A 12,277-nucleotide genomic window follows, 5' to 3' on the forward strand; every position below is an offset into this window, starting at 1 on the left:
CCTAATCTACTGGCTATACTTCCCTACAGACAAGGGCTAGACAAGCTGAGTGTGTGCCTTTGCAGTGGGCGCATAGCTGAATGCATTCATTAGAAACACTTGGACGTACAGTGGACGCTGATGCGTGAGAAGAGGTGGGATACTATCAGACAATCCCAGTGCAGGGGGCGGAGCTTGTCGGCATACGGGTGGAAGCCGTACCGGGTGCCACACAAAACTTGTGGGCCTACTGGGAGCCGCAACCCCCTCCTCAGGTCAGAGCCCGCAGTGCACACGACTTCCAGATGATGAATCAATGACATCAGCCAGACGAAGCCTCCGTTGAAGTGACGCTCGTGCGGCCGGTCCGACGGGGGCGGGAGCGGCTATATAAGTTCAAACTTTAAAGGAGCACACCACTAATCTCGGCCTTGACGGGTCAGCAGCGGTCAGGAGAGGAGCAGTGGGAGGGAAAAGCAACTTTGATCGAATCCCTGAAACTATTAGACCTCCGTCTCCGGGGTTTCTACACCGAAAGCCGAGTCAACGTCCTGCAATTGAGGTAAATAGAGCCATGGCTTTACCTGATTCCACATTTACTTCTTCATCTATTCCATATGAAGGTACAGTTTATTGCGTCACTTTATTTTTTAGTGGGCTCATAAGCTACCATCCATACAGTTGAACCCCCTGTACTGATCGGGTATCGACCCCCCAGTGCTGAATTAACACCCACTGATGGTGTTCTGTGTGTTTTCGTGTGTGTTTCAGCACCAGGGTCCAGCTGAAGTGGACATGAGGGCAGCGTGCCTCATCCTCCTCTCCTCCCTCGCGCTGTGCAGCCTGAGCGGGATGCAGTGCCAGAACATCCCTGCTGAGGAGGAGCCCGGAGAGCGCCCGAGCCTGGAGGAGATCCTGCAGCGCGCGCAGAGTCTGCTCATGCGCTCCATCCTTAAGAAGATGGAAGAGGAGGAGAATGCAGAAGGTAGGCTTTTATATCTGTCGAAACGTCTTGCAGGCTATGAAAGGAAGCACCTGAAGTCTTGTGCAGCATTCCGTTAATCCAGCCTTTTTTGGGATTTGTACCATAAAAACGTTAGGTAGCCATTAGATTGTTGTCTGTAGAGCATTGCATGCAAGATCATACATTAGGAAAAGGGGTCTCCAGCCAATTAAGTTTGAAAAGCCATATACGTGCAGTGCCATGCACTATAACTGAACTATGCAAAATACGTGTAAACGCAGCATTATTGGTGTTTCTGTAAAAAAAAACGACATCGTTATCATTTGAAATAATTTGATAACATGAAAAAGTGCACATCCATGTTTAGATTAGGACTGGACTGCACATTTAGACTACATTCAAATGGGGAATGCCAATATTCAACAACTAGAAACACATAACCAAAAGTACCAAGCGAAAGTTTTCAACTGCAGTTCAGCAAAGTAAGTAAGTTACAATCTGCAAAACGAACGGACCAAGCTGTTAATCCTCAAGTAGCAACCCTAACCTGTTCATGTAGCCTGAGAAAGGAAAATAGCACAAAACAAAAAGTGATGAGATCCAGGTTATATTTTATGGTGAACTCCCCATTCCATTTATTTTATAACACGTGTTTCCACACTTTTTAAAAGTCACATCTAGATGTTCTATTGTTTTGTTGAGAAGATAATGGACCGTCAAACACTAACTTTCCATTTAGAAAAGCTCAGATCTGGACTAATAGGACCAGATGGAATTGTAAAATGGACATTATTGGGTTAATATAAAAAAAAACGTTTATTTCTTTCTAAACGTTTTCAAACGTTTAAAATGTTGCGTTTTTCTCTCTTTCAGAAACGTTCGCGCCTCAGCCAGAATGGTTAGAGAAGAGGCAGCATCCGGGCAAGCGCCAGCACCCGGGCAAGCGCGAGGAAGAGGAGGAGGAGGAAGATGACGAAGACTACCCTGACCTCCAGAAGAGGCAGCATCCCGGCAAGCGCGAGGACGAAGCGGACTTGATCGAGCTGCAGAGAAGGCAGCACCCGGGCAAGCGCTGGATGCTGGAGACCCCCGGCGCGCAGGACGGGCTTCTGAGCGAACTGGCCAAGCGCCAGCACCCGGGCAGACGGTTCGTGACGTATAGCAAGCGGCAGCATCCCGGCAGGCGCGAAGCGGACGCGGACGAGCCGGACTCCGGTGACTTGTGGGAGATGGACAAGCGACAACATCCGGGCAAGCGCTTCTGGGACGCCTCGCCTTCAGACGCGTCCGCCGGTGGCCCCTGCGACCTCCTGGCCTCCCCCGGATGCAGCAAAGCCAGCCTGCTGCTCGAGCTGCTCCACAACGCGAGCAAAAACCGCGCGGAGGAGAAGAGGCAACATCCGGGCAAGCGGCTGGCCCTGGAGGAAGATCTAACGGAGCTGGAGTAGAGCGAGTTAGGTGTAGAGAATTCAAACCGTATCAATAAACAACTTCACGTCATTTTTGGGTTGTTTTCACATTATCCTTCTGAGCCACATGAGATCTGGGGCCGTAGTTTGGGGGCTGACTTTTGGCAAACTGGAGAAACCTCCATCCTTCTGCTGCGTCCAGATATATTTCCAGCTTATTATTTTGATTAGCGTTTAAATGACATGAGGCAGACCGATTCTACAGTCCTGTCAAATAGACTCTGCGTAAATCTGCGTTTTAGAGCGTTTTATTCTGTGCTTTCCAAGCGGAGGGTCTTACGCGTCTTATGCGTAATTACGCACTAAGCGCTTTTACTCACCCGTGGCCAAATTACTCTTTTGCCAATATCTGTGACCTGGCTCTGCAATTAGGTCTTTGTACTAGTTCAGATCAAAGTTCAGTACGTTGCAAGCTCCAAAAGAGCTGATTTTAGTTTTTTTTTTTTTTTGAAGGAAGAAAAAAAAAAAACAACAGCAAAAAAAGCGCAAGTCTTACCAAACTAAACTAGGCTGACATCTCATGTGGCCAGCAAACAGAATGCACCGGTTTCTGCTTTCCACAATAAAGCTCTTTGTGTTAGTTCTGTAAAACTCGAGTGGATATTCCCCACGCGAAACGGGTCGCGCGAATTATTTTTCTACAGTATGTACGTGCATGAGTTTGAGAACTTGTCGATCTGTAAATTATTTTTGTTTCTATGGTTATACAGCATAAATGTAAATTACAATGATGTATAATAAAATGCTTTCCATGAGAATGACTGCAAGCGCGCCGGAGAGTAGACCAGAAGGGAGCGGTACGTGTGTGCATGTGTGTGCGTGCGTGCTTGTATGCTTTCCTACATTTTCAGGACAAAAATGATCTAATTTATTGGGGTAAATAACAGAAAATCACGGGGAAAGTTATATATATATATAACCGGTCGGCCAAAACCATATGCCTAATAATGTGTCATGGCATGGACTCCTGGCACCAGGCAACAGATGTAAGCAGCTAAACCTAAATCCTGTTAGTTGTGGGAGGGGCCTCCATGGAGCAAATCAATGATATTTGGGTGCCCATTGACCCTGTAGCCAGTTCACTGGTTGTTCTTCATTGGAGCACTTGAAGTAGATGCTGACCTCTGTGTACTGGACACACCCCACACGACCTGCCTGATGTTTTGGAGATGCTCTGAGCTAGTTGTCTGTCCATCACACATTTGCCCTTGTCATTTGGCCTTTTGGCTTGCCTAATGTTTCTGCTTCAGGCACATCACCTTCAAGAACTGACGGTTCACTTGCTCCCTAATATGTAGATCCCACCCCTTGACACTACCATTGTAACCGGATAGTGTAATTCACTCAGTTATTACTAAAGGGGCAACAGATTGGTGGGGCTATTCTTTGGTAATAGAAGGTTAATTCTATGGTTGATTGGTGTGCGTTTGTATATATAGACCTTATATATGTGTGTGTGCCTGTCTGAGTGTGTGTAAAGAGAGCATGTGTCCTGCATGACAGGTAAAGTCATCTGATCAATCCCTCACTTTTCTAACGAGGCAATTAGGAAAGGTACTTGGACATGCGTTCATTTATTCAAGTCAATAACATACTCGTTTCACGTCAGTTTCTCTTTCAGCCAATTACACGTGCCACGCAGCCCACCCTGTCAATATAACCCACTCACTCTTTTGCGTTTTATTGATCAGTCCTACGCTGCAAACCAAGTGTCTACTTATTATCCATACTCGTATCGCCTATGCTGGTTCGGGAGCAGACAGTGGTTTGTGTTCTGCTGGGTTGTGCTGATCTGTAGGCCGTAGCTGTGAAGTCTGTGTTCTCAGTCACGCCTTTAACCAGCTCAATAAGCGAGAAGTAGTGATACAGGATGTCTGTTAATGAGCTTCAGTAACATCCAGGCAGTAAGGCTAGCTCGACTCCACAGCTTCATTGAACTCGATGCGTAGGAGGGAGACTAGCCCAGGCTTTCATAGTTTTGTCCTTTCTAATTGCTTACATGTGTTTCATGCAACAAGACTCTGTTCAGCTCCAGAGCTGTTCACCTAAACTGTACTGAACCTTCCCAACTCTGTCGCAATGTACGCCCTGAAAAAGCAATGCAGTAAATGTACTTAGTTCATATGTGTAGTAAGTATAAATAACTAAACCCAGGGACCACGACGTATACATTAGGGTGAATTATTAAAAGGCCATGGGAATGTCATGAAAGAAAATCCACCCACTCATTCTGCCCAGATGCTTTTTAAATGAGGCACAAGACAGGGGATTCCTTTACGATACAGATACAGGTCATTTAGGTTTATGAATATGAACCATCGGGACTGTCAAATCAGATCTGGGAAAAAAATGTGATTCATGCAGAATTGATTAATGAGGCTTGTAATGTGAACATACCCATTAGAGGGTATGTGCAAGATGTCACAAGTGGCAGGAGTCCCTGCAGCCATGCCCACTGAGTAGCAAAAAGACTAACTGAGTGGCAGCGTTAGTGCTCGGTGGGAATGCTGCTAAAACACAAAACATCAAAAATGGTGGGAATGGTGGTTGTGCGATTGACTGTACAAACAGATTTTGCAAGAATTCAGAGCTATCCTTTTACAGACTGTGCTAAGTTTGGTTAGAAGGGAAAGCAAATTAACCTGCAGTCTATTAAATGTGCCTGTTAACACCCCTAAGGCCACTCACTCACATTTTATGCACACATATGTTTTTACCTCTAAATGTGTGTGATTTGAGCTTTAGCTGGACTTAGCTGGACTTTCCTAGCTTCACCATGGACCATTGGTTCTTTGGTAATTTGGATGGATCGCTGTTGTGTTCAGCTGCCTTTAACTTGAGCAGATAATTCTTCTTTTCATTCCTGGTTTGGCTGTTTCGTTTATAAAGGCAGCCATGTTGCAGAATGTTTGCCACTCAGGGGCCGACTATTATGGACATTATACTATATATACACTATATATACTATGGAAATTAATAAGGAGTTGGACCCTCTTTTAAGTTGTAACAGCGTCAACTGTTCTGAGAAGGCTTCCTACAAGATTTTGGAGTGTAGCTGTGGGACGTCTCCATTCTAGTTCATCCCAAAGGTGGACCTCTATGGTGCCTCTATGGACCATGCTTTTTGCACTGGGGCACAGTCATGCTGGAATAGAAAAGGGCCTTCCCCAAACTGTTTTCACAAAGTTGGAAGCATACAGTTGTCCAAAAGACTTCACTTAGTTCACTGGAACTATGGGGTCTATAGGCCCCTGAAAGTCAACCCCAAAGCATTATCCCTCCACCAAATTTTACAGTTGGCACAATGCAGTCAGACAGATAACGTTATCCTGGAATTCGCCAAACCCAAACTTGTCCCCCAGACTGCCAAATAGAGAAGCATGATTCTTCACTCCACAGAAAACGTTTCACCTGCTCCAAAGTCCAGTGGTGATGTGCTTTACACCACTCCATACAATGCCATTGTACTTGAAGATCTAAGCTTGTAGGCAGCTTCTTGGCCATGGAATCCCATGGCACGAAGTTCCTAGCACATTACTGGAACTCTGCAGTTATTAAGTCAGAGGAATGTTGGTGACTTTAATGCACTATGCACCTCAGCACTAGGAGACCCCACTCTGCAACTTTATGTCTTATGCAATTGCTGTGGTTCCTAAATACTTCCACTGTTTCAATAATACCACTCACAGTTGATGGAATATCTAGGTGGGAAGTAATTTCATGAGCTGCCCTGTTGCAACAATCCTATTATAGTACCATGCAGAAATTCAATGAGCTCTTTAGACTCACCCATTCTTTCACTAATGTTTGAAAAGGTAGTTTACAAACATGGCTAGGTGCATGATTTTATACAACTGTGGCAATAGGACTAAATGAAACACCTGCATTAAGTAGTAAGAGCATTAAGTAAGTGTTTTTAAAGGTATTGTGGAGAAGAGTTACTTTTACATTTTACTACATAGACAGAGCCTTATTTTAGCCACACCCCTGTATTTAGACCAGGAACTTTGTGAGGAGACATTGTGGCTGTACCTCATGGCCATGTAGTGTGTAGCTAGACTCCATTGTTTCCAAGTAAATGTGTCACAACATATAAAAAAAGGGATCTAACACTAAATTGTCTTTATTGTATGTTTTAATGGAAAAACAATTGGTTAAATTTTGGTAGTAACATGCTTGTTGTGGTAGCGAGAAATATTTAGTAAACATAAACAAAAAGACAGGTCAATCAAAACAAAACTATTCCAATATAAAGTGCAAAAAGTTAAAAGTCTAAAACTTAAAAAATATTTTGCCTAGTTTTCATGTATTTATGCAGAAAGAAGGACACAAAGTTCTCTACTCTGTCCAAGCAGTCTATGTGTGAAAGTTATACCTCAACAACAGTCCTTGTTTCTGTGATGTCACAAAAAAAAGTATTTATATGTATCTGCCTATTCAGTCGACAGCAGTTTAGCTCCACTTCCTCACTCTGAAGTTATAAGAAGTGTTTCAGTGCAGACTGTTTTTGCAATGAGGTACAATGCAGGGGGTGGCCTATTAGAAAAGAGTTAATTTAAATATATCAGTCTTAAAGGCACAGTAACAAAAACACCTGTTAGATTCTAAGGAGAACATGAATTTCTATATATTTGCATAAATATATTTGTACATTATTGTACATATTAACACAGAAACATCATCAGTGGGCATATGTGGGAAGTCGAATGTAATAACATTGTCCCTTCAAGCTGAAATAACTACTTTGATGCTATAATAGCAAGAGACAAGTAGAGGAATTGCATTTAGTGTTTAATCCTTTAAAACAGTGTTATTACAAACTTCTATTACCAAAGAATAGCCCAACCAGTTTGTACAGATGTCCTGAGTAATTACAATAGTTGCCGAGTAATACACCTTAGTGTGTAACAAATAAAGTGTTTTGCTTGATTTATTCACCACATTTAAATAGTATCAGACATGTGCAGCATACTGAGTTAATGAACAGGATACAGTTTGTCCATAGTTAGTCCAAGCTTTTTGTTGTCCTCTTATGTAATTCAACTGATGTGGTGATTCTGTAAATGTCATGCGGAAGTTTGTATGATTTGATGATCAAATTATGTTGAATGAAGAAAAATAGATCATTTTTAGCTTCAGCAAAACATACATCTCTATTAAATATTCTTAGACCTATTTAGGTGTTGGAGCTGGATCACGTTTAGGTCACTAATGCTTTCTCTTTTTTTCCAGGAACGAGTAGGTGTATGCGCATGAGGATGAAAGAAATGTATGGGGCGGGTGCACTCACGACTGCGCATAGCGCCTTCTTTCTGCTTCTATGAAATGAGGTGGAGGTACGGAGAGCAGCTAATGGCCTGCAAGGTGATGTGTGGGAAGAAGCATGAATTGATCCCAGAATCGAGGTTCACTGAATGAGAAATGTGTTCATCATAAAGTACTGTCACACTCTAAAACCTCTTCTAATAGCCATAGAATACAAGTGTGTGGCGGTTTTACTGAGTACATTCTATACAAATACAGATGTAAATAGCCTTTGATGAGCTATATGTTATGCAAGCAAGTTAAACTTACACTTGTCAGGCAGTACTTTGATTTCACTTACTGATTTTAGGGAGAATTGTCTAATTACAAGAGTACTTCTGATTATAAGTGTGCTGAATATAAGAGACAACTAAGGTCATATATATGTATGTCATATATATATATATATTGCCACCCTGTTTGGGCACCACTGGTAAATGTACTGGTGATGATTTTTAATTTTTTCTATTATAAATTCTCTCTAAATTCAGGAAACAAACTTAAATATGAATACCGTGTGCACATTTTAGACAGTTCCTATTCATTTACCAAATTTAACAAAAAAACAATGCATTTAATATTACATTGTTTTTGCAATATGTTAAATTAATCAAACATTTACACAAGACAATTTATTATAATTGTTTACACATACATAAGCCAAGAACTTGGTGCACAAATATATATATATATATTTAACCTGCCAAGGCCTAGACCTTTTAACCTGCTATTGATCATGATTGACTACAGCTGGTATCTTCTCCATGCCCTCATGAAAAGGGTTTGTTTGATGGCACTTACTTGGTTAAATAGCACACAGTACAAACAAGTTCAGTGCAGATCTTGTCAGATTCTGGTGTGTGAATCTACACACGTCAGGATCTGACAAGATCTGCACTGAACCTGTTTATACTGTGTGTCATCTGGAGTCATTTTTGGAGTCATTTCTCAACCACTGCGAAATGTCCAAAATCATCAGTTCAAACAAGTATCCGCAAGTACAAAGTACTGGGAGAAGCAGCCGCTTTGCCATGGTGTGTGAGAGGCCCACATTATCACCCTCAGCTCAGAGAAAATGAGTTCAGATGGTCAGGAACAAACAAAGAACCCTTTAGAAGTAACAAACTGTGAAAATACTCAATTGTGATTGAAACTTGGACACAACTGAGTTGCATGTGTGAACGTCCACTTATTTTATAAGACATTTAGCAGTTAAATATTCAACATTACTCTAGGCTTAGTAAAAAATGTTCTTTGCAGGTTTTGATGGCTTTTTAAGCTAAATTCAGAGTGGTTTCCTGCAAATGAGAGTGTTCTCTTCATGTCACTTGTTGAGAGATGATGAATATTTTCTGGCTCTGTCGTGGTCATTCATTTTGACTACAATCACACCCACACACATGACTGACTATGTGACAGTATGGTGCCCAAAATGTTCCCAGAACTGCTGGAATAGCCAGTTGTGATTGTAACTCGGAAGATATAATGGGTTAGGTCAGGGGCACTGCCAGGGATTTTGGCCACCATGAAAAGATATTAAACTGGGCCCCACCGGCCCCTGGCCAACTACCCTGAAAATCTAAAACTGTGACTACACTAGATTTCACCTAGCAATGCAAGACTAATATCCTCTATAAGAAAAGTTTGGAAGATCATATTTTACAGTTTAAATGTACGTTTAATTAAAATATTCTTGAATAGAACGTTCTCTAAATGTTAAGTGCACCAGCAAAACCAACATCTGCCGTTGTGCATACTCAGTAACTACGGGGGACTTCTGTAAAAACTGATGAGTTTATTCTTTGATAAGAGAAGTTTGTAATCACACTTTGGCCCACCGAAGGGCCCAAGGCTGTTTAAGTAGTTAACACACCACTGTTCCGTCTTCGGTTGAGACTAAAGCTCCTTCGGCCAGCCTTGGCACAGCATAGAGGCAGGGACAATTCATTTAGTCTGAATAGCTGTTAACCCTCTTTTCTCTTATAGTATAGGTCATATACTATATGATGTGTATTGTAGTTTGTTGAGTCTATTATAAATAGGATTTTAAAAATCAATAAAAAAAAAACATTTTGAGATTTTATATGAATTATTCCATGAATGATGAAAGCTGAACCATTTTATATTGGGAAATATATATATATACAAATTGTTTGAAAACAATTTGGGTCCCTGTCACACACAGGCCCTTAAAACCATCCTAACGTTTCTGTGGTAGCTTTTCTGTGTTTGGAAAGATGCAGTGCAGTGCACCTCTCACATGGAATGATCTTTGGATTAATTGCAGGTTGAAATAGTTTAATAGTTTTTTAAATTAATTTAAAGTAACTGTCAAAACCTGTTATAAATATGTTTGTTCTTAAAACATATATGCATGTATGTGTATTCAGGGTGTATTATTTGTGTTTACGTGCTGCTTTCTTAGCCAGGGCCCATTTGTGAATGAGATTTTATTGTGACTACCCTGATTAAATAAAGGCAAAATTAAAAAATTAAAAATAAAACTAGGCCCTGGATGTTTAAGAGATTAAATATCTCTGTTCTTTCTCAGCCTGCAATATTCCCCTACTCCTGTTCACTTACCACCATGCTGGTTTCTATCAGGCTTTCCAATATGCACTCCATCATGACATATTGGCCATGTCTCAATACCTGGTGAGCTGCCTACACTTTGAGTCATCAAAAACGCCTCCCTAAAATGAACTTAGATGCCTTAAATATTTTAAGTACGAAGGTATTACGTTACGTCAAATTTGAAGGTTAGCAGACAATTCCAAGGTGTTTTTTTGTGCATAAAGTTTGCCAAGAACAACCAAGAAATTCTAGTTGTCTGAGAAGCAAGCTAGTCAACAAAAGGACTTAACCAATGACCTTTTAGTCACATACCCACCTCTCTAACCTTTAGGCCACAATTGCCTGCTCCCAGAGGTATTGCAATACCAGGTCAATGTGTACAACTGGACAGAGCAAGCCCCTAGTCCATCTTCCTGTTGCAAAAATCCATTTCATGGACCTATCAAATATGAGATATTAAATTTGTAAGAACAGATACTACCCGTAGCCACATGTTGCCTAAAGTTAACATAGGTTGTTTGTCCAGTGTTATGCAAGAATTACAGTTTCTTTACTGTGGCTAATCTAATTTAAATGCATTTATGCTTGTGTTTGTCAAATAAAAAAAAGTAGACGATGAAATGCCTTAATATTTCTTTTACATAAAAAACAGTCAAACCAGTACTTTAGTACTTAGTAGAGCACCCTTTTGCTGTTATGACCTGCTGCAAATGTGATAGATATGCCAGACACCAGATTTGTAGCCCATTCCTTATGGACAATGTCCTTGAGTTCACTAATATTCTTGGGTTTGTGTGCTGCAACCACCTTTTTCAAACCTTCTTCAAACCCAGCCAAGATTCTTTGTGGGGGTAAGGCGATTGACCACTCCAGAATCTTCCAGGACTTATTCTGAAACCAAGCCTTGGAGGACTGTGCTGTTGACTGTGCTGCCCTCCCTGAAGTTTCAGCTTCCTTGCATAAGGCATAATATTTTCACTTAGGATGCTTGATAAAATTCATCTTGCCCTACACATGCTGTACGTTTCCAGTGCCATAGGAAGTAAATTAGCCACAATGCATCACTGAGCATCACTGAGCCATGCTTTACTGAAGGCAGGGTGTTATTTTCAGCAAAGGCTTCATTCTTCCTCCTCCAGATATACTGCAGATCCATAGGCCTGAAATGTTTGATTCTATATAGAACCATTATCACCTAAACAGCCGTTTGGATGCTTAAATGGCTTTTTGGCTGGTTAAAGGATTCTGTTCATTTTAGAGGTTTTTAGGTTTTTTACAAAAAGAAGGGATGGGATAATGAATGAACTGGGACATTTGTCACTTGAGGTGACTGGGAAATGTCAGCCTCATTGAAAATCTATCAGTGTTTGTATAAATATCATCCCTTATTGATCACCAAACCTGTAGACCTATACACACACCCGATTTAATTCTTTTGGAATGCCTACTCAGTATTACTTTTTTTTATTAACTAGACATAATTCAATCAATGACTCACACTCACTCACACTCACCCACATACACACTCAATTCACTCAATTGAAGGAGTTGTAACTGGTGGCCAATATGCGTCTATACTTGTACAGTCTCTTGTCTCATTCTGATGAATATGTTTATCTGTTTCCATTTATAAATCATTAAATACAGCCTGGGCCAAGCTTTTGGCAATTGTAAATAGGAATTGTCACCTGAATCAAATATCCAAGCTTTCTCTGACTCTTCAAGCCTTGAACCAACACTCATCAACCATGCACTCTTCTAAACGACTGCATAAAGATCTGAAAACCAACGTAATCCATGCTCACAATGCAGGAGAAGGCTATAAGAAGACAGTCAAGTGTTTTCAGCTTGCAGTTTCTACTGTGTGGAATGTTATGAAGAAATGCCTGTTCAGTTGAACTGTGGAAGTCAAGATCTGGAAGACCAAGGAAACTCTCTGAGATACTGGACAATCAAAACTCCCATATGGCTGCCAAGAACCTGCAGG

The 12,277-nt window shown here is 41.2% G+C and overlaps 1 protein-coding gene and 1 pseudogene across 1 annotated transcript; one reads left to right on the plus strand and one right to left on the minus strand.

Annotated features, from left to right (window-relative positions):
• Positions 1 to 385: 385 nt before the first annotated feature.
• trh (thyrotropin-releasing hormone) lies at positions 386 to 3,174 on the plus strand. Its single transcript, XM_072681035.1, has 3 exons — positions 386 to 541; positions 751 to 964; positions 1,817 to 3,174. The coding sequence occupies exons 2-3, from the start codon at positions 775 to 777 to the stop codon at positions 2,389 to 2,391; spliced, it is 765 nt and encodes a 254-aa protein (XP_072537136.1). The 5' UTR covers positions 386 to 541; positions 751 to 774; the 3' UTR covers positions 2,392 to 3,174.
• Positions 3,175 to 10,623: 7,449 nt separating this feature from the next.
• On the minus strand, positions 10,624 to 10,798 carry LOC140557851 (U2 spliceosomal RNA; annotated as a pseudogene).
• Positions 10,799 to 12,277: the final 1,479 nt, after the last annotated feature.

Source organism: Salminus brasiliensis, chromosome 6 (genome assembly GCF_030463535.1).
Source record: "Salminus brasiliensis chromosome 6, fSalBra1.hap2, whole genome shotgun sequence".
Classification (NCBI taxonomy): domain Eukaryota; kingdom Metazoa; phylum Chordata; class Actinopteri; order Characiformes; family Bryconidae; genus Salminus; species Salminus brasiliensis.